The 23,364-nt window shown below is 40.1% G+C and overlaps 1 protein-coding gene and 1 long non-coding RNA gene across 4 annotated transcripts; both read right to left on the bottom strand.

Moving 5' to 3' along the window:
* Positions 1-8,148: 8,148 nt before the first annotated feature.
* Positions 8,149-11,266, bottom strand: LOC112195940. The gene is made up of 3 exons (XM_024336180.2): positions 11,078-11,266; positions 8,813-9,018; positions 8,149-8,652 (listed from the first exon to the last, which is right to left on the bottom strand). The coding sequence occupies exons 1-3, from the start codon at positions 11,177-11,179 to the stop codon at positions 8,385-8,387; spliced, it is 576 nt and encodes a 191-aa protein (XP_024191948.1). The 5' UTR covers positions 11,180-11,266; the 3' UTR covers positions 8,149-8,384.
* Positions 11,267-15,439: 4,173 nt separating this feature from the next.
* On the bottom strand, positions 15,440-19,574 carry LOC121053041. Of its 3 annotated transcripts, none has more exons than XR_005810556.1 (7): positions 19,362-19,574; positions 18,441-18,514; positions 17,870-17,988; positions 17,613-17,699; positions 17,403-17,517; positions 16,709-16,816; positions 15,440-15,916 (listed from the first exon to the last, which is right to left on the bottom strand). It is a non-coding gene; the product is annotated as an uncharacterized LOC121053041 (long non-coding RNA). The 3 variants fall into 3 exon arrangements; XR_005810557.1 differs by having other exon boundaries at positions 18,446-18,514; XR_005810555.1 differs by having other exon boundaries at positions 18,462-18,514.
* Positions 19,575-23,364: the final 3,790 nt, after the last annotated feature.

The raw sequence follows: 23,364 nt of genomic DNA, 5'->3' as shown, positions 1-23,364 counted from the left end.
GTAGGCTCTAGGACTCTGAGGTTGGACTTGTACTATTAGAAGTGTATAGTTTGTTTTGCAGGATTGGGTAATCCATTTTTATGAGAAGTTTTGCCAAATTTTCAATAGTATTATTTCTCCTAAAGTGGGCCCAACATGGCCATTTCATATTTCAACGTAAAATTTGGGCGAGTCCTTTCACAACTACACATTCGTCGTTAGTACTATCATCAGTTCAAGGACAACTGCAAACAGAAGCAATAATATCCAAAATTATTCCAAGTTTGATCCATTGAGACTTGTACCCGTCATATTTCTCCGCAACTCCAATAAGTGAAGATTCTGATGCCGTACAACCGCTGCCAGAATCTGTAACAACTCTGTTGCAGCCTTGCAGCGAATCATCTCTCCAGTCACATAGCCACCAACCACCAGCCTCGCCACCGCCACCTGCGGAAGGCTCTTCCCAATTGTATCCCCAAACCCAAGTTTAAGAGTTAACCCGGGAGAGGGAATATGGCCGCCATCACGACCTGGTTCGAGCCGCCGCTTTGAACTGGACACCACCAGACAACCACAGGATGATCATCAGGCCAATCAAGCAGCCAATCCTTTGAATCCCTCGCTCCGCTGCAAAGAAGCTCATAAATAATAGTGGCAAAGCCTGAGAGATGTAGATGAAAAAAGTACCCAATTGGATGGATTAAAGGATGGGGAAATGATCCAGATGAAAGTGCCCTGGGGTTAGAAGTCGGACGGAGCCGTTGTGTTCGTCGCTACAACAAGAATGCAGCGTTAGTGTCAACGTGAGGAGAAGCGTTGCTGGGAAGGTTAGGGTTTTCATCTTTTGTTTTTGCAACTTTTTTTAATTAAAAAATTATTTCATGAAAGAAGGTGAACGTTCTTAATCTACGTATACACACAATCATGAAAGAATAGTTGGACGTTCATTCTCTCAATAGTGAGCCTCACACCCTAGGTCACCTTCGAAAAAACCCTGTTCCATCCGGCGGCGCGTCCCTGTGACGCCGTCGTCGGACGGGCTGCTCTTCTCTGCTGCTCGTCGGCTTGGTGTTCTAGTTGTTCTGTGTGCCCAGATCTGGGAGAGATGACTATGGGGATCGAGTGGGTTAAAGAGGATTGGTTGGACGTCGAGAGGCTCAGTCGTCAGAACAATCTGGTATCGTCATCATCTTCGTCATTTTCCACCGGTGATAGAAGGTGGAGGAGGGTCGCAAGGACCAGATCATGCGCTTAAGGTGGGATTGATGGTGGTGGGTAGTCTGGTTTGGGGTTGCAGGTGCGGGACTTGGGTTTAACCTAGAGCTTTTCTGGCTTGTTTGGTGGCGGTGTGCTGGTGGTTGTTAGGGGCAACAAGGTGTCGTTACTTTGGCTCTTAAACGCCGGGGTTGATGCGACAGCAGCAATGGAGGGAAAATGGAGGCGCTGCTGGGTTGATGTCGCGACGGAGGCGGTCTTGCACGGTATTGATTGGGATTGGGCTTTAGGCTGGTGTGGGCTCATGGTCATGTTTCCTGGGTGTTGGGCCTGGCCCCTTTTTGTCTGCTGGTTTAGAGTTTTATTTTATTTTGTTTTATTTATTTACTCTTTTAGGTCGTTAATAAGTCACTACCACATGGTAGGACGAGGTGGGCTTTGTCCAGATCTGCGCATCTTGCGTGCCTTGTCTACCCTAGGTATTGTCTACCCTAGGTAGGCAGCGAGTTCTTCGCTTTGTTAAGTGGTCGCAACCTCCTAGTGGTAGGATGAAACTAAGTATCCCCGGATTTATTTTCCGGTGGCAACATAGTGGGAAAGCTGATTTTATTAGTAAAATATGGCTTCAAGTAAGCTTTTATTTTCCGGTATGTCACCATTCTTGTAAAGCGAATAGAGTAGCCAGAAGTGCACTCTTCGCTAATTGGTTCAGTTTAGAATACATATTCTTACTTGAGACGCCTGGTATTATCCCGGGTGTTTCTCTTGATGCTTATCGTTATTTGGGGTTTAGGCACTATGTCCCCCCCCCCCCCCCCCCCCCCCCAATGTATTCTATGGTTTCATTAATGATCATGGCCTTTGGGTAGTCGTTTCTAGCCCTTCCTCAAAAAAAAAAAAAAATACACACAATCATGATATGCAAAGAAGGTTTTTACCAAACTAATTTTATGAAATTTCACCAATACTAGTAGCGAAAGAGATACCTAAAATGACTGATAACCACCCCAGATATCCAAAAAAGCTAAGTCATGGATGAGAGTGGCAACACACATTCTTTAAAATGCATTAGCAAACTAAATAGAAGATTTGATCCATTATAGATCGATCTCAAAATCTCACGGATGTTGTGGATCCCATTCCACTGAAATTTCAATTAATGACATATTTCCACACCTCCAACAAACCACACTTTAATTTCTCCATATTACACAAGCCCCGGTGACTAAGCTCGGTAGCTTCCGTTTCACTTGATCAACTTGAATTACTATAATTGAACTCAAGAATTTCAAATCAAAAAGTTTTTAATTGAAAAAAAAAAAAAAAAGTAAAAGAAAAAACAAAAAGATCTAAGATACGAGTACTATTTTCAGAAATTAATGCATCGATGAGCTAAAATCTGTTGACTGTTGTGCTAATGAATGAACGAATGAATGGGTGTTGTGAATTTAGAAATAGATTCCACATCCAAAATACTAGCAGACAAAAAACTCTACCATCTTCGCCGCATAATACGTGACCCTTTCTCACATCGGTTTCTCTGCTCCCTCTTTCAACTTATAAACACCCCAAATTTCCAGAATACGAGACAAACCCTATCAATTTTTTTTAACCATATGCAAACAAGGGGCACTATAAAATCGAAGAATTAAACTATCTCAGTTAATTACTATTATTTCCACCTCCCTTTCATTCTCAATTGGATGGTGGTAACTTTTGTCTCCATGCATTTCTTGGTATATAATAAACCTGACAAAAAAGATTTTGCAAGAAAACCACAAAACTAGAATGATATCATATACTTTCTGTATTTACCCTAGTTTACAAACACTAGAGTCCACCCAACATTAAACCACGGGGTAAACCACAAGCACCCTTTTTACAGTTTAATCATTTCACATCTTTGCAGTGGATGACTCCCACGTTTCCAAATCCCACTCATTATCCCTAGCTTGAAAGTCATCCTAAAAGAAAACCCACTTCCTTGGAAAATAATTAACCTCGATAAGTAAAACCTAGTTGTTTGGGGAGTTAACTCAACTATGGAGATATGACTTACTATTAAAGCGTTCATATGAATTTAGTTTACCACTGCATTGAACTAATTTATTAATGTATAACAATTTATACATCAATAGTTAATACACCGTCCGTGATGTCTCTTTTTAATACAGATTAACTCCTGATCTCTTCTTTGACCTAAAGCTAGGTCGTATCCATGTATGGCCGTCTAAAAACCTCGAAATGCCACTTTCTGCTAAAGTTACAAAAGTGAAAATCTAGGTTTTATAAAAGCCACATTTGTTGGGTTTTAGACTTTTAGTGTAAACTATTAAGTGTTTTTAAAAGACCAAAGAGTCAACGGATAGCTATTAGCAGAAAGGCCTGAATATATATATATATATATATATATATATGTATATATATATATATATATGAACAAGCAACTGTCCAGCAATTATTCAGACACCTCAACTAGAAAGCGATCTCATCAAGGCTATTATATATATATATATATATATATGTTGCATTAGAACAGCAAAAGGCATCAAAACCAATACTATAATGACCAGCTGGGTCATGCAAGAATTGGGTTTGAGATCATTTCTGAAAGAGGAGAGGACAGTGATGGAACATTCAAATTTTTTTCTTTTTCTTTTCTACCAGTTGAAGTAATAGGACAGGATCGAAAACCTATACATGTTCAGAGTAAAACTTACCACATACGCCAAACTACTCGACCGAGAGATCTACTACTAATTTATGATGCATCATCATTCATCACAAAAGCTAGAGGACTACCCGGTCAACAATGCATTTCAACTTCATGATCAATAATAATAAAAGCCAGAAACCATCTGAGATGGATTACCAGAGCTTTTCACCAAAATAGCATTCACTTTATTCGGTCTATGGAAAAGCTAGAGTTAACATTCTTGATCCAAATATTAAATGAAAAGATTTGTCTTTATATGGTTTGTTTCCGAAGTACTACTACTGAGACTGATTAGATATGCACAGAGTCTTTTCTTCGAATCATCAAAGGCAATGGAGAAGATCTTAAGGGAGATTCTAGGAGCTAGTAGTACAAAAGCTACAGAATGGCCGGTGGTCATTACTGTGAATGAAATAAAAGTAAAATGGAAATTTAATTCTCCACTGCTGATTCTATACACATCATTGTCATTGATCATGATCGTCCTTTAATTCTAAGTAAATAAAATAAATTAGACTACGGGATTTGATTAGCTAGGATACCAAAATACCCTCGGTTTTCCCACTTGAATTAGACAGTAACCCAACATCGATCGGAATCACTGCGGTGAGAAAAACGCGGGTATTTTGGCCAGTAACAACTCCCATCGACCAACAAAATTTTCCAGACAGAAGAAGAAGAAGAAGAAAGAAAGAAATGAAACAAACAAAAAAATGTAATTTACTAGTTGTGGAGAGGATCTGGGCAACTGGGCACTCTTCTTTTGCTATCTTCGAATCCCTTTTCGGTTTTGTTCAATTTTGAAGCCGATGATATTCCGCTGAAGAACTTACGAAACAGCTCCTCTTTACTAGCCTTCTTCTTCTTTTCATGTTCTTCTGGGTGCTGTGATGTTACATGAGGATGATGATGCTGATTTACATTTCCTGGTGCGGGAAGTACCCGAATTGCCCCTGCTTTGCAGTACCGGTCGTCGGAGCAGACCCAAATCTGTAAAACCGACATCACGGTCAACGCCACCGCCAGAGATGAATACCGCAACTGCCACCTCCTGCTGCCGCCTGCGAACGACATTACCGGAAAAATATGCGCTCTGCTACATAAATTAAAGCTCTGCCTGCGCCTCCCTCCTCCAAATCGCTAATGCAAACAACTCGATATATAGATAGATATGATCTCTTAGATTTCTAGAATTCTAAAAATTAAAAAACTAGCTGCTAGCTCATGAAGAAGTGTTGACTGTTGAAAATTCCTAGCGCGCTATCTCTCTCTCTCTCTCTCACTGTAAGCCAATCTATCTCCCTCTCTCTTTCTCTCTCTGGGGTCTAAATACTGTGACCTGTGAGCAAGGGATTGACGGCTATTGGTGTTGTGATTTGTATTGTATGCCTGCCCACACTGGCCCACGTGAAGAGAAAACAGCACCAGTCTCTGCCAGTCTATGTCCACGGTCTCTCTCACTCCCTCTATTAATTTCAAAAATGGAGTAATTATTTACTAACTTAGCACTAAACTACGTAAACTGCATAAACCTCGGAGCATATTAATTAGCAATAAACCTTAATGCTACTCATGCATCACTACGTAATATTTCAATCCTGCATGTCGGTGAGCAACACAGTAGTGTAATCATAATAAACTGTCCACGCGCCATGAGTCTCTCTCGGTTTGTCTGACTGTGATAATGAAAATCATTGGGTAGGATTGCGAGCCGAGGACCACAGTAGTCGATGCTTGAGAATGGAGAAGGCTCTCGTTGGTAATGTCTCGCCGGAGATGAACCACGCGGAGAGCAAAGCGTGGAATGCACACTCGAATTATTTATATGTGCTTGGAATTTGTTTGAATAATTAAGTGAGATCGAAGTTGGAAAAACATGGGGATAAGCAGTCGAGGAGGAAGAGGAGAGGTGGCCGGGAATCCCGCCGGGGTGTTGGAGACAATTGTACCTAATTCATTAAACGTGTATTAATACCTTTGCGTACGATCTTAATTATAATTAGAGGTTGCCAAATTTAATGCAATCTTGTGAGTGAGGGAGGGAGGTGAGCTTGAATGACCAGAGTGTCCTCAGTGGGTCAATATTTATCAATGCTTTCAATTTTGTGAGTCATGGCATTAGGTGAGGAGGGTTAATGGGGACGGTGGACCGACGAACATATCTTTCATCGTTTGCCCAGAAGTAGAAGCTAGCACAACTATGCCATACATGCCGGTTTCTAGATCGATCACCATTCAACAACAAATAGACTCGAACCTACTTCCAATTAATCAATCTCTGGCCAGCTCATATACCTCATTATCGAGAGCCAACGAGAAAGGGAACCATAACGCGTCGAGTAATGTATGAGATAATGAGCAGTTCATGATCATCGATTGCTATTTGCTAATGATGAAGCAAGGGGTTTGTCTCGAGGGCATCGACCAAAAATAATGGGCTCCTGAAGGGAGAATCAAGAAAAAGGAATTCGTTAGAAGGAAGGTAAAAGGGGTTTTGAATGCTGATCACAATTGGCTTCAGGACACATAAAAACTGGAATTTGGTGGAAACGGAGAGATGGTGGGGAAGGTAACGTCTTGTCATGAAGAGACGGATTGCCTAACCACAAGTTGGACATACGTTGCTGGCTACTCAATTATTAGTGAAAACCCTAATTTAAATATCCGCTATGAAGTACTATGAGTCTATGAGTGATAGGTTGGAAGGATGCAAGCGCGGAGAGTTCTATAGTGCTCCGCAGTTAGTCAAAAATCGTTGAAATAGCTCAAAGACACCAGAAAAAGTAGTGATTAAAAGTTTTCAATTCTATAATTTGATACTTCAGAGTATTATAAAAATTTTGTGTCGAGTCAAAAACCAAGGGTTGATTAGCACTTTCGAGCTGAATGTGAAAAAGGTCGCCTAGCTAGCTTGGGGTTTAGTCCGAATGGTAGAGAAAAACAAAGGGAAAATGTCAAAATTAATAATGAAAATGGAAAAGATCGAGGGAAATGTCCAACCCGGCATGTCGTTGCCGAATTGATAAAACAAAAAATGGGGTACGGCTGCTCTATTCATTCAGCAATCGTCACTTCCGTGTAAAAACTCTGACGGGACTCGAGCAATTTCTTCACTTGCTTATGGTACTTGGTAGTTGGTACGGTAAATTCCAATTATTAATTTGCTGTGGTGGAATTGGTGAATTCGATACAAAGCCAAGGGCATAATGGAAACGAAGAAGAGCACGTGAAACATAGTCGTGTTGTTTAACACCAAGTCTAATGGTTAAATTTAGACACTGGTTCTGTTTTGGTCGTCTTCTTCTTCTACCCAGAAAGAAAACTAGAAAAGTGTGTTTTGTTTTATGGCTGCAAAAAGAAAGAAAAAAGAGCAACAGCCTATAGTCTTAAAAAAGGAAAAAAGCTTACCCTATCTCAAATCTGACCCTCTAGGTATCTGCAGCCAAAGTTGACACCTTTTAGCTTCTACTTGGACTTTGTCCTCCTCCATGGCTCTTGCTGTGGTGTATATATATAAATTTAATAGATAATAGTTACAATCAGAGATTTTGACTTGCAGTAAGTCAGTAACTATTCCACTTTGCCATTTGCACTGAGCACCCTTTACTACTTCTCAGTCTTCTCTTACCCCCGGCTTTAATGCTTTTGCCATTTTCTTCTTGGCCTCATATAATCCTGCTCTGTCCTGTAATTTGATTATTCAGCGGTTTAAGTCATGATTCATGAACTCATGGCACCTCGATCCCAGAGGTACTGTAAATTCAGGGGTACGTAATATTTGATTGACGATTCCAACAGGATGTACACCATTGAAATGAAATGGCTCAGTTGGGCAGAGGTGACCTAGTTTTGACCAATATGTCAAGGGAAGGTTCCTTTTCCCAGAAGGGGTCTCATATTCAGGGGGGCCGGCCCGAAGTTTCATATGTACAATTTTTCAGTTCGAAAACCATCCTACTTGCCAAGAGAATAGAGATAGTTTTAAGATCCATATGAGAACAAATCTTACATGCATCATCAACATGTAACTTTATTGGTGCCCCTTGCAGTATGTGGCCATTTGCAAAGGAACACCCAATTCTATCCTGAACCGCCCCTGCTCATAATAGAAATAGTGATTTAAGGTTAAAAGTTGACTTTTCATTTGGACAAAACTCGGATTACTGTTACAATCATAATTAGATACTTTGAAACCACATGGGTAATATTTCATACAACCATAAACTACCGAATCATTGGTAACTTTTGGGCTTCTTGTTTCCCAAGGATTATTCAAATAGGCACTTGTATATAAAGTTATAAACCATGAGATAAACTAATGTAATCTAATTATATATTAAAAGTAATCACAAACCAAGTCTGCAATCACAGAGGCATCTCATACTCATATAACATCTGAGAAACCAATAATCATAATCAAAACGTAAAACTCGACTTGGAAGCTATCTAGCTTGTCGTAGTACTGTTCTATCTATGCATACCCAGCCATCCCGATGTTTGAGCTTGTACGCTTTGCTTTGTGAGCTGCCTCAGTAGTGATTGCCTTGGTGAAGTACATGTAGTAATAGACGTTGAGGACCATTGTTGCAACCACAAATACTGCTCCAGCAATAAAAACGCCTTTTCGCAATGCGTCGCAGGAGAAGTTCTGAGCATATATCATCCCCCGGTACTTGGTGTGATAGGCATTTTTTGTAGCACCAGCAATCAAGCATGATTCTGCAATCAGAAAAGTTACCCTGAAGATGCAAAAATGGAAGAAATTTTAATCCAAGAGACCAACTTCAATCTAGGCAGCAGCAAATAATCCCATATGATCTAATTATGAGTTTCTGACATGCTATGATTTAAATATGATTAGTGTAAATCCATGGTATCAAAGGAAACTGGCATTCTCACAATGATGAGACAAAATAAATAATGGCCCAAGCTCGATTTCCGCCAGGGGCTAAGGGTCTTCCAAAACACATGCACTTCGTGACACCCATGAGTAGGGATTCCCCTGAGAGAAGAAACAAGAAGCCCCCCACTCCATAACCAGTAGCAACATCTGAGTTATAGACACAGTAAGTTTCATTTGTTCGTTCATCCTTATATATTACACCCTGCCAGGAAACAAAGGTTACTTTAAATTGATGGTACAGAAATTTGAGACCATAAAGCACCACAATCCAGCTTAATCCCAAAATGTCAACATAGATTTGCCAAAAAAGTTAAACCAAAAATCCTTAAATCCAGTTTGCATATGGAAAGTAAGCTGTACTAACATACTTGACTTGGAGATAGTACATACTGTACTGTACTTGCTGCTATTTAAAGATTTTTTTTCCAACAAAAAATATGTCAGCCTGTCAAAGATTCTAACATGAGATGAAAGACATCTGAAGAAATGGCAATGCTGTGGGCAATCAGATACTGCCGAAATGCTTGAATATCTTCCATCCGTAACTCAGAAATTAAAGGGAAGTATTAAGAACAAAAAAATCAAGCCCTTATACTATTTTTGAACCTTTTGGTAAAGGAGTCCTGCTATCTCTATTTCTTCTTTAGTAATGGGACTATTCTCATTAGTTAACTAAAATAAAGTTGTTAAGAGTATCGATTACAGATCTATCAGTGAAAACCTTATCTCTTCTGATACATCAGAACAAATATAAGATCCTCAAGTCTACAATCACATCCGTAGTCCTGTTTCATACAAATCTATACATTCATGTGCCAAAACCACAAAAATGACCATATGGCTCTTATATTCACTCAAATATATGATTGAAAGGTTTGAATTAATTGGATTATTGCCACATCATCCAAAGAGAGACAACTTCATATACTTAATTAACAGAGAGGGAGCAAAAAATATGATAGTCGTACTCCCCATGTGCTTCTGACAGGAGATCTTAATGGTGATGAGTAATAATTAAAAAGTAAACCAAGTAATGGTAATGAAACCAGATCTAATGAACTAAAAGAAAAGAAGCGGAAAGTGGGGAGAAAAACAAAGCAGAATACTGTGACATATATTCTTTCCAGTTTCCACTCTTCCTTCCCCATATTTACACCAATACTACCAGAGAAATGAAAAAACTCAGGTGATTTCACTAATGAATCTACAAAGTGAAACTCTATATAGGAAACTGAAAGTAATAGCACCTATAACATTGCTCCCTACTAGCACAACATTTGATATTTAGAACAGGGTAAATGTTGCAAGCTGTTAGTTTCTTTCTGAGTTCTCTATTTGAATGTTTTGTTTGAAAAAAAGAAACAACTTTTGAAATGTTCTAAAACTGAATCAAGGTGATACAGGCTTCATAAAGCTAATCCAAGGACGCATGAATTGACTCCTCTTATATGCCTACATGGAAGTGCATAATTCTTCACAAAAAATTTCATCATCCTTAAAAAAGGGACCGCCGGACTGATGAATTGAAAATTATGGTCTGAAGCCTATAGAGCCAATAAGTAAAGAGGGCCAGGAATCATTTTAAACATACACAGTCAGCAGTCACTAAGTCAGCAACATGTTAAACATCAGTCTATAGTACGAATAAGCTAGAATACTTGATTAAAAATCACAAAAAAAAAAAAAAACAATCTCTGGCATCATAGATCACAGATTGACAATTGCAACAATTCTAACCCTGAAACAAGAATATAACCACAAGCAGTACAAAGCAACCTTCTCTATTCCAAGAAGAATCTGTAGTATAGTGAAATCTCATTACATCAATAGAAGGGAGATCAGCTATGGCGGCATATAAAATTTTCAACCCTCTTATTCCTAGAAGCAGAATAAATATATTCTTTATAATATATTTTTTGTTTAAGTTCAACATCAAAAATCCCAACTTGTGCATCCATCACCGAAGCCCCAAACCCAAATTTCAACATCAGCAAATCCAAACTAAAAAATTATGAAGCAACCCACTTTGAACGGGCGCTGATAAAAACTCCCATGCCATTCTAGAACCCCAATCATAGTCCTTGACAGAGTACACACAACAGATTTTCAAATACAGAACATAGAATCCATGATATGTAAGCACTATAAAACCCAGATCAAGAGACAGAGACAAGAAGTAGCTAGTAGAAAGATTAACCCCCAAGTACAGAGGAACAGTATATGAGCGAAGTAGAAAGCAAAAAAGGGTAAAAGAGGCATACCACACTTCTTCGTCTCTCGGCGGCAATGGCGAACCCAAAAGCCACTAAGCTGAGAACGACGACCAGAAGGTGCACCAGAGTCGAGCCTTTTCCTTCTCCCATCTCCGGAATCAGATGCTGTAAGCCGGTGCCTACTGACACAGAGTGAAACAGCAACACAGCAAAGTGACAACTTTGCTTTTCTCAAAAGCAGTGGAAAAAGCGCTTTTGTATTGGCGGAAGGGGAAGCTTCTCGGACCCACGCTAGGGTTGCGGAGAGTTGACGACACGCGAGGGTCAAAGTACAGAGGACGGTGGTCTTTGTTCCGCCGCTGTGCGAAAGTGTAGGCCACGCGGGGAAGTAGCGGTGGGTCGTGTGTTTAGTAGGAGAAACGAGGAGGCGGGTTCGAGTTTAAAGAAACCACTTTAGAGATGTGAGGGTTTTCACCGGAATTATCCAACCGTTTTCTTATTTTACTGCATTATAGGAAAGTAAAATTTAAAATTTTGTTTAATTTTTTTCATCAATTCCAATAAATTTCTTATTTTACTGCAATCTCTAAAATCTCTATAATTATTTATTAAAATTTTAGATATTGCTGTAAATTTAGAAAAAAAATTTTTCCTCACTATCCCTAAAATTTAGATAGTTATAGGAATCTGTTTGAGCAAAATATGCAATTTTCCTAAAATAGAGAAAAATCAAAACATATATAGAGTTTAAATTCGTAATTATGGCGAATCCAATATAAGATTAGGAAACATAATAATTCAAAGAGGATAACATCTATTCATTCAAAAAACATGTACATGTAGAAATAGTTATTTGTTAGAAAATTGTAATGATTACTTACAGAAATTTCTTTAATCTAGATTTAAGATGTTCAACTAGCTATCTAATGGTTGTGTTTGAGAGTGCTTAATAGTCATTCTTACAAGATTCTCATTCCACACTGTCTCTATATTAAGGCATATGTATATATGTAATTTAAAAATATTACTTTAAGTAACTAGTATTTGGTCTAATAAATTAGTCAGTTTCTCCCGATGAAAACTATGTAAAGGGTCTAAGATTCAAATCTTCTTTTATCAAGTTAATATGTAACATGATGACTGTACTAACTCTTAAGAGGTTGGGGGCAGTCGTCTAGTTCCCTTGGCGGCAATTTGGCATCATGGGCTCGAGGGGGGTCTTTTCTTCCTTTATGGTTACTTTGAGGGTGGCGGTGGCGGTTTGCAGAGTGTTAGGGGCCGCACTTGTAATGCCGCAAGCAACCTTGTCCAGGGTCATTAGTCAAGCCTTTGGTTGGTTTGCTTGTGTGCTAGGGGTGTTTTGGTAATTTATAAATTATGTAATTTATTTTATTTAGCATTTAGTCTCCTCGACCTTTTTCATGTTTCCTCCTGCCAGGTTCATGTAAGGTCGATTTGCTCTTTGGGGAGGGGTTCCTAGTCGGCATAGTTTGGACTACGGAACTAGTATAGGTAAGCACATGTACTTTTGCCTCCATTGCCATCTTACCATCAATAAAAAAGGAATTATTCAATCATCTGTGTCTTGTGAGATTGCCCTTTGATCTTTCCTTTCGATTATTCATTGTTCTTCGTGGTTGCCCAACGTTTATATAATTGTGTTCTTGCTTGTTGCTCGCACTATTTTAATATTGTGTGGCTTTCATTGTTCCTTGCAAGGTACTCACTTGGCTGACTTGCTTACTAGTAAGTGTCGCACGGTCCGCTTTGCCCATTGCAAAGTTCGGCCCGTGACAGTTGGTATCAGAGCCAACTCGGCTCAAGAAGCTCACTACGATGACAGGCAAGATGACAAACCAACAAAGATTCGATTGGTATGACCAGCAACTCGGAGAACTTGCGGGGGTGCCCGACAAGTTGATTGATATCACTAAGGTGTTGGACCGCGTCGACCTAGATGGGTTGGCGGCACGGATGATAGAGGTGGAGAGCCTAAGGGACCGAGTTGTGGCCCTTGAAAAACGTAAAGCTCGAGGAAGCGGAAGGGAGAGAAATGAGGAAGAAACTCTTGTTCCGAATGAGCAAATGGGGGCAATGAGTGATGCCCTTGATACACTTCAGGTGACAGTGGACAATATGGTAGATGATGTCCGAGCCACCATTGATGCTTTCAGGAATGAGCTAATGGAGTTGAATACCAAGCTCAACCTAACCATTCAGGCGAAGGGAAACCAACCTGTGACGGACTACAGGAAGGTGAAGATACCATAACCTCAAGCTTTTGGAAGGGCGCGATATGCCAAGGAGCTTGAGAATTACTTATTTGATATGGAACAATACTTTCGAGCAGTGAAGCCAGACTCGGAAGAGGTGAAGGTGAACATGGCGACAATGTATTTTTCAGGAGATGCTAAACTATGGTGGAGGACCAAATATAATGACATCCAAAGAGGAGTATGCACTGTTGACACTTGGGAAGATCTTAGGAATGAGCTCAAAACTCAATTCTTCCCCGAGAACGTAGAATACATTGGCAGAAGGCAGCTAAGGGAGCTCAAGCACACCAACAATATCCGAGACTTTGTGAACAAGTTCTCTGTGCTCATGCTTGACATCCCGGATATGTCAGAGAAGGATCGATTGTTCTATTTCCTTGAAGGCTTAACGTCATGGGCGAGGATAGAACTTCAGCAGCAGAGGGTCCAAGATTTGGCCTCTGCACAGGCTGCTGCTGAAAGGTTGATGAACTACACATTCGAAGAGAACTCTACTAAGAAGATTCAGCCATTTTCGAATGCGAATGTCAATAGAAATATAAGGCCTTGACCGAGTAGAAGTGGGGGAGCGGAGTCCAAATTTTCCAACTCAGGAGGAGGGGACAGGAGAACAGTGAATGCGAGGGACACGGCAACGTCCAAGCCTGTTGCCTCGACAGGGGTCTTCAACCCTCGACCATTTAATCCCTCAGGCTATGCTCCAAAGCCACTAGCATGCTTCTTATGCAGAGGACCCCATAGAGTGAATGAATGTCCTTATAAGACTGCCCTTTCTACTCTACAGGCCCATATCCAATCGAAAGAAATGGAGGATCAGCAAGAGCCAGAGGAGGAACCTGGTCACATGGGAGCTTTAAGATTCTTGGGTGCGGTGGAAAAGCAACCCTATTCACCTAAGAAGTCCCAGGCTAAAGGCTTGATGTTCGTAGATGGTAGTATTAATGAGAAAATAGCCACGAGCGTAATGGTTGACACAGGGGCCACTCACAACTTTGTGTCACAAACTGAAGCACGGAGGTTGGGGCTGAAGTTGGAGAAGGATGTTGGCCGCACGAAAGCAGTGAACTCTAAGGCCTCACCCACGACTGGATTATCTCGAGGGGTATCACTCAAGTTGGGTCACTGGCAAGGGAAGACCGACCTGGTAGTTGTCCAGATGGACGACTTTGATGTCATATTGGGGATGGAGTTCTTGTTGGCGAACAAAGCTATTCCCATTCCTAGTGCCCAACACTTGCTCATTATGGGAGAAAGGCCGTGTGTGGTTCCAGCAAGAATTGAACAACCGAGTAAACCCCGTCTCTTGTCCGCCCTCCAGTTCAAGAAAGGCGTGAAGCGTCGCGAGCCTACCTATGTAGTAGTTCCCCTGATAAGGGATGAGACTAAAGGAGAAGTGATTCCAAAGGAGGTTGAGGGGGTATTGGAGATTTATGTAGATGTGATGCCACCTGAACTTCCCAAAGAATTACCTCCAAGGAGGAGTGTGGACCATGAGATCGAACTGCTTCCGGGGGCCAAACCACCTGTAAACACTAGGCCAAAAAAGTGAACAGACAACGGACCAAATTCGTTGTGTGATTTGGACGATTTCCGTTGTGTATCGGAGCGTTGTGTGATTAAAAATCACACAACGGTGGAAACCCGTTGTGTGAATAACAAACAGTCAACACTTATTTGGTTAAAACCGTTGTGCCTTCTCTCGGCAGATGGCAGCCACAGTTGCCGCGCAGTCATGCTGCACATGTCATTGGCATCATTCACACAACGAAAGTTGTTTCCGAGCCGTTGTATGAAAGGAAATCAGACAACTGCATTTTATTTTATCTGTTGTATGAATTATCCTCACACTTCACTTTTGGAAATTTTATTGTTGTGTGTTAGTTTTAGATAACGCATTCTAGTTATTACAGTTGTGTGATTGTAAATAAGACAACGTAAGTTTGTTAGAACCGTTGCATGGTTATATAAGGATTCATTGTGTGAACATCCAAATTGTTACTTCAGACAATGTTATTAACATTAGAAATTCTGTTGTATGATCGTCTTTTCTGGATTTTGTGCATTGATAATAATGCTCCATTTTATCCTAATGAATAGTGATTAATTGTAAATAAAAGACACTGGAATCTATGAATAAAGAGTAATCCAACTCATACTATTTGAAGAAAAGCATTCAAACGTTAAAAGGGAGGATTTCCCAATCATTCAAGCCAACATTAAAAGAAGAAAAGCATTCAAATGCATGCCCATCTACCTGGGACATCAAAAGCTGATACAAATACAAACTATTTGTTACAAAACATGCCACACAGTGCATGAATATTGGACCAGCAGAGAAGCACAAAAATGATGCTTTCCTTCAGCAACAACCTAATATGTATGATCAATACAAGCGACTTACGATTCCACAATCTTCATCCAATCTCTTAGCTCAACTAAACAAGCAGGTGACCTGCATATTCCACAGACGCTTCACACACCAAAAAGAAGGAATCACATTGTTCATCCATAATTGAATGACAAGCAAACAAAGCAAAAGTATTCATTGAAGTCGTCATAATTCCGCCACGCTGAAATGCGCAGCTTTCCCATTATTGTTTCTAGCAGCTTCCTACATGCAAGGTTAAAGCAAAGCAGAAGTTATTCTCAAGATCAAATGGAGTACACATCACGTAGACTATGTGACAAGATAGCTTTATCAAAAATGAAAGAAGCATCAGAAAGAAGTCACCATATTAGTAATGCCCACAAAGCAACCACTGTTACTCCCTTTCCCACATTGGAGTATATATCAGCCAGACTATGCGACTACTTAACAATAATAAGTGATACCATAATGCCGAAAATACCACCCATGCGTTCAACATTTCAAATCTATAAGTACCGCACAAATAGACACTCCTAATATTTCCAGCAATGTTCAACAGCAAAAGACCACAGAAGTTGAGATATTGAATTGTTACCTCAATGACTTGAAGAGCAACCTAAAAAAGTAAGACTTACTTTCTTGTTTCTTCTTTTTCTTTTATTTATTTTGGGTGAAAATGAAAATCATGCTGATTTGATCAAGAAACCATAAATTCATATAGATCCAGACCAGTCAACTTAAGATAACCAAGGTGTCGTAGAATCTTATGTAATGACACCACTATGATCTCCAGAATCGTACCCATAAAAAAATTATAAATAAATAAAGCAAGATCTAGTAAGCTTTTATCACACCTTTTCAGAGAAGTGTGATCTTGTTCAAGATATAAAAAAACAAGTAAAAGACCAAATAATACCACTGAGAAGGCATCCAAGAAAGTTGGCACACTTGAACATTTAATTTATACTTGGACAGAAAATACAACTAGATGCATAAAATGTGCAATCACTAAAAATCAAATGGAGATGCACAGACCGCTGCCAATGTTTCATGCATAGGATAAACAATCTGCTTGAGGAAGGACACATAATCATTTTCTATTGTGCAGCCAGCAGCAGGAATAGCATCTAACTCCTTCGCCATCTGCAGAACCATAAGTGATGATGTTAAATCTCATGAGTAATGATATGAAAAGTTTGAATAAATGTACTGCTAATATCTCTCAGAAAAGTCTCCGCACAATCAAAAAATACAAACAATTGACAGTAAAGAAGCAACGGTATCATGATGCATATCCAGCAATTTCCCACTTGCCGTAAAAAATCTAAACAAATCATGTAGATATCATCCTCAACAGCGAAATGTTGTTAAATATTGACAAAATAGAGTTTTCTAAGAGTACCATCTTCAGTACAAAGATCATTCCACTATAACTTGCAAAATTACTTTGGATATAAACCAAAAATCCTATATTTAAATTTCTTCAATGTTGCAGACAAATGATTTTGTGATGAAGTTGGATTTATGATCCCAGACATTTGTTAGTATAGTAGAACAATCAAAAATTACAAGGAGCTCGTTTGCAATTAGCTCAGTTCAGTCTCCATAACAGAAAATGTTAATGAGGCTATTTAGCAGACAAATAAATAACCAGATATTTAAAGCTACTATGAAAAAACTGAACAGATCAAACTGCAAGCAAAGTTAACTAGAAATGTTGGAGCCTTACATGGTCAAACATGTAGCAAATGCATTCAGGAAGAAAGTGGACATTTGCAGCCTCACCCCATATCAGAAAGTACAATGACACCAGAAAAAGTTTATGTCCCGATTAATTGCTTGTGCTGTGGAAATACATATTAATTAGCAGGGTGCAAAGGCATTTAGGCATCAATAAATTTAGGAAATCGTTAGGTTACTGAAATGACATATTCCATACAAGCCAGATCCGCAGGTATATGCACCATTTGATCTAATTATCCAGGACTTTCAGAAATACCTCATTGATTGCCTTCTCGTCTATTTTCTGGGAATGCAAAAATATATAACATATCAGGAGCTTCATAGCTAAATTTCCTTGTCTATGCCAAGAAGGAGTGCATGATGAAACCGTGCAAAGAAAGAATAATGAGCAACATCTTAAAATCACATACATGATGTTACAAGACAAAAGAGAGAATAACAAGCACAACTCACACAGACAGCCCAATATGCATGGGAATCCAGCCATTGCAGAGCCTAGAGACTGTTGACCCCATCTGGGAGAGGCTATCTCCCCCTTCAAACCCGGGACCTTCAGGTTGCAATGGAGCAACCTACCAAAGTGCCAAGCTTACACTTCACAATGGTCGGCAAAGGATTAAGCATCTACAACACAAATAGTTGAACCACTTGTTCAATGATATTTTCCTTCATATATGCTTTTATTTTGGTAGCTATCAAAAATGCTTGATCTTAAATTTTCAAATTTCTAGAAGCACAACAAGAAATCTAACAGGTTAATTTTTACTCAAAGACAACAAAGCAAGACAACTTGAATTTTATCAACATTAACTTCAATAAAAATAGCAAGGTAACATGCTTCAGAAACTCAACAAGTCAACAATGCTTCATGGTTTGAAATGACCTTTTTTTATAAGAAAGGAATACAAAGACCTTGAAAGAGCTACTCTGATCAAGGCAAGTGAGATTAACAAAACCAGTGGCAAAAGAATTGAAAAAAGAAAGCAATGACCATCAAGGAATTAACATATATATGCACACAAACATCACCAAGATGTGATTCCACCTTTGAACATGCAATTGAACCATTGAACTTGATGTTTCTCCTACAAGCTTCAACTGAAAATGCAAGAAGGCAAATACCAGCAGCTCTTTTAAATGGTTAAATGTAAAAGCTAAATCCAGCGACACTATAGATATGCATGTGCTCAAAGAAAATGTTAGCAAACAAATACAAAAGGAATAAATTGAGGCTTTTCTGACCTTAAAGAGATCAAAGAAAGAAAACCTCAAAGCTGCCCTTATGCACCAAATCAAAAACAATACAGGAAAAAAAAAATAGATTACTGATACAACTACTAGTACCACTGCAATTCACTAGTATCCCTAGAAATAATGAAAAAGATTTACCACTGCATGCTCCTTTGCTTGTTGGGTGCAGTAGAGTTTTAATCCTAATCTCAAATAATACCTACTCTGCTTGATAGTGATGAAAAACAAAAACAAAAACTATGAGATTGAAGCACTTGCTTCCCAATCAAATTTCATACAAATTGATTACTTGAAGACAAAAAGAACAGATGAGACCGAATTACTACCTGGAACCAATATTAGTAGACACCAACTTTCACGTATAGCATTCATAAATTTCTCATATATTACCTGCAAAAATTGTAAGAAAACCAAACGGAAAATCCAAAACTGCATTAAACCCAAAATTCCCCAATGAAATCAAGTAATTAAGGAAGTCACTCACCTCAAATCCTAAACGGAATAAAAATAGAATTGAAACAAAGCTCAAGTATTTTTGCCCAGTTCCCAAACTTCTATGAAATTCAGGAATAAGATGGAAAACTAGCACAATTGAACTAACCCAAATCAATAACATGCTATATTAATCAAAGAATAACCAACAAGAACATAATCTAAAGAAACAAACACAATCCGGAAAATAGAAGCCACTCACCAAAAAGAAACTGAACCCAACACCATGTTCTTGCCTTTTAACTTCAAACAAACTCGTCTCTCTCCTTCTCTCTCGTTTATGATCTCCTCTCCCTTAGAAAGCAACCCTCCGGAAGATAAACATCTTCTTCTTCCCTCTTCCTATTTCTTCTTCTTTTCTTCTCTATCTTTCTCAACATCCCTCTATTCTCTTCTTTCTCCTCTCTTTCCCGACCCCTTCCTATTTTTTTATTTTCTTTCTTCTGCTCCACCACCAAAAGCTGCAACAAATACATAAAATTTCAAGCTTGCAGATCAAATCAAGCTATCTTTTTCAGAGAAAAAGTAAATCAAATCGAATTATCAAGCAATCTTTTAACAAAAAGGTAAATCAGATCGAATCTGAGAGAGGGACAGACCGAGATTGAGTGACTGACAGAGTGACGTTGCGAGAACGAGACGAGGTCGTCGTGCCGCTGCCGTCGATCGTCGCAGAGACTGGGTTGAAGGTTTTAAGGAGGTTTGGGTTTTCAGAAATTAGATGAGACAATCAGACTTGAGAGAATGAAGACGAAATCATTGGACTGTACCTCCGTCTTCCACCTAGCCTCCGTCTTCGCCTAGGCAAAGTGAGCTGAACAGTTAATCGAAAAAACCCTAAATTCCCAATCCAACAAAACTCTCTAAGGCCAAAGTGGGAGTGAGAGATGTTAAGGCTCGGGATTTTGCTCGAAGTGAAGAAAGACTCGGGTTTTGCTCTTAGACTTGAAAAACGAAAGTGTGTGTAATGGTGCCCTCGAGTTGTATAAGACACCACGCATTGATTTTTTTTTTTTTAATTATTCAGACAACGTATAGAGTTATATATGTTGTCTGAAGTGTAGCAAAGCTGAGGGAATAAAGATGGAAATTTCCCGCCTGTGCAATCAAAATTTCAGTTTTGGCGCTGAGGTTAGACATTTCTCAATCACACAACAAAAATAGTTCATTGTGTTGTAGGAACTTGCAAGCATAACAAACCATTGAAGCCAAATTTACTCGTTTTGGGGAGAGAATGAATGTCATTTTGGAGACTTCTCCAAATTTTGCCACTCACTTGCACAACGGCACATTAAAAACCATTGTATGATGATTTGCAAGTACACTCCTACAACATAAGTAACTAAACTGTTGTACAATTTAGTGGCATCTAGGGTACAATTTGGATCCAAATTTGAGTCCATCTAGGAGGGAAATCCACCGCATTTTTTTTTTGATTCACACAACAGATTATTCTTGTAACCGTTGTGCAATGACCTTCTAAAAAAAAATTCAGAATTTTAACCACCTTATACAACGTAAGTTTAGTAAACATGTTGTGTGATTCACTTTCCCACATCACACAACAATTTTTTTTTTTTCGTTGTGTAAAAAGTGTTGTATGTTAAGTTTATTGGCCTAGTGAAAGGCACCTTACAGAATGGCTCCCCCAGAACTGGCAGAACTTCGAAAGCAGCTCGAAGACCTGCTCAAGGCAAGATTCATTAGGCCATCTAAAGCCCCATTTGGCGCGCCCGTGTTGTTTCAAAAGAAGCACGATGGAAGTTGGAGACTGTGTATGGACTATCGGGCTCTTAACAAAGTCACTGTGCGCAACAAGTACCCGATTCCTCTGATTGTAAATCTGTTTGACCAACTCAGTGGTGCCAAGTATTTCACGAAGCTAGATCTCAGCTCGGGGTACTATCAAGTCCGCATTGCAGAAGGTGACGAACCCAAGACGGCGTGCGTCACCCGTTATGGCGCCTTTGAGTTCCTGGTGATGTCGTTCGGGTTAACCAATGCGCCAGCCACATTCTGCACTTTGATGAACCAAATCTTCCATGAATACTTAGACAAGTTCATGGTGGTCTATATAGATGACATTGTGGTGTACAGCTCTACCTTAGAAGAACACGTAGAGCATTTGAAGCTGGTGTTCCAATGGTTGCGGGACAATCAGTTGTATGTCAAGCACGAAAAGTGCTCCTTCGCACAAGTGACCATCAAGTTTCTAGGTCATATTATTGAAAGGGGTCAAATCAGGATGGATATGGAGAAAGTAGAAGCCATAAAGGAGTGGCGAAACCCCAAGAATGTGAAAGAGCTACGTTCTTTTCTTGGGCTGGCTAATTACTACCAACGTTTCATTGAGAACTACTCGAAGAAGACGACCCCCTTAACTGAGCTCTTGAAGAAGGGAGTGACATGGGACTGGAGTAGTGGTTGTGAGAAGGCCTTTCAAGATTTAAAGAAGGCCGTGATGGAAGATCCGGTCCTTGCCTTACCTGACCTGAATCAGCCATTTGAAGTCCAGACAAATGCTTCTGACTTCGCCTTAGGAGGAGTCCTGCTGCAACGGGGGCATCCTGTTGCATATGAAAGTCATAAACTCTCAGAAGCCGAGTGGAAGTACACATCACAAGAGAAAGAGTTGCTAGCCGTAATTCACTGCTTGAGGACGTGGCGACACTATTTGTTGGGGTCGAAGTTCCTTGTGAAGACAGACAATTCTACATTCAGCCACTTTCTAACCCAGCCAAAAGTAACTCCAAAGCAAGCTCGATGGCAAGAGTTTCTCGCAGAGTTTGACTTCCAGTTCGAACATAAGGCTGGGCACACAAACCAAGTTGCTGATGCTCTAAGTCGCAAGGCCGACCTTGCTACCCTCAAGGTGTTGGCCACTTTTTCGAGTAGTATCATTGCCACAAACATCAAGGAGAGTTTGGAGAAAGATCCCACAGCGCAATCCCTCATAAAAATGGTGAAGGAAGGGAAGAGCCATCGGTTTTGGATGGAGGATGGCATATTGATGGCCAAAGGAGGAAGAGTATTTGTTCTGCGAGCTGACGGACTACGAAGAATGCTCATGAGGGAGTGTCATGACACCCTGGATGGCAGAGAACCCACGCACTCCTCAAGCAAGGCTACTATTGGCCCCAGATAAGAGATGATGTCACGGAATACACCAAGACTTGCTTAATATGCCAGCAAGATAAGATTGAGCGTCAAAAGACTCCAGGGCTATTGGAACCACTGTCTATTTCGACTTGCCCGTGGGAGAGTATCTCCCTCGACTTTATCACTAACCTCCCAAATGTGGGAGACTTATCAGGCATCCTGGTGGTGGTTGACAGGTTTTCGAAGTATGCCACCTTCGTGCCAATCCCAAAGTATTGCTCGGCAGAAGACACAGCAAGCCTTTTCTTCAAGCATGTGGTGAAGTATTGGGGTGTGCCTCAGAACATTGTCAGCGATCGGGACACTAGGTTCACGAGAACATTCTGGACCGAGCTATTCAAGCTATTCGGGTCTGAGCTCAACATATCTTCAAGTTATCACCCACAGACTGATGGACAAACAGAAAGGTTCAACGGGATGTTGGAGGAATACTTGCGCCATTTCGTTCATGCCAATCAATAGAATTGGGCGCAATTGCTAGATGTTGCATAATTTTGTTTCAACTCGAAGAAGAGCTCATCTACCAACAAGAGTGCTTTTGAAATTGTCACTGGCCAACAGCTTCTCTTGCCTCATACTGTGCAAGAAGTCTACAAAGGGGAGAATCCGCGCGCTTTCAACTTCACAAAAGAGTGGAAGACCAATGCTGAGATTGCTCAAGCCTACCTAGAGAAAGCGGCGGGGAGAATGAAGAAGTGGGCAGATCAAGGCCGTAAGCCCAGGGAGTTTAAAGCAGGGGACATGGTCCTAGTCAAACTGCTCCCGGAACAACTCAGGTTTCTGCGCTCCAGAGACAAGCGACTATTCAGGAAGTATGAAGGACCTCTCCCCATCATCTCTAAAGTGGGGAAATGTTCCTACAAAGTCAATATTCCCGCCTGGATGAGAGTTCACCCCGTCTTCTACGTCAGCAACCTCAAGCCTCACCAGCCAGACCATGTAGATCAAGCATGTAACCAGCCTGTTCGAGAGCACGTCAACATCAGACCACCCAAGCCGAAAGAAGTAGAAGAGATCCTAGCAGAGAGAGTGATCAGAGTGTTAAG

The sequence above is a fragment of the Rosa chinensis genome, chromosome 4, assembly GCF_002994745.2.
Source record: "Rosa chinensis cultivar Old Blush chromosome 4, RchiOBHm-V2, whole genome shotgun sequence".
In the NCBI taxonomy this organism is placed as follows: domain Eukaryota; kingdom Viridiplantae; phylum Streptophyta; class Magnoliopsida; order Rosales; family Rosaceae; genus Rosa; species Rosa chinensis.
This window is presented reverse-complemented; position numbering and strand designations above follow the sequence as displayed.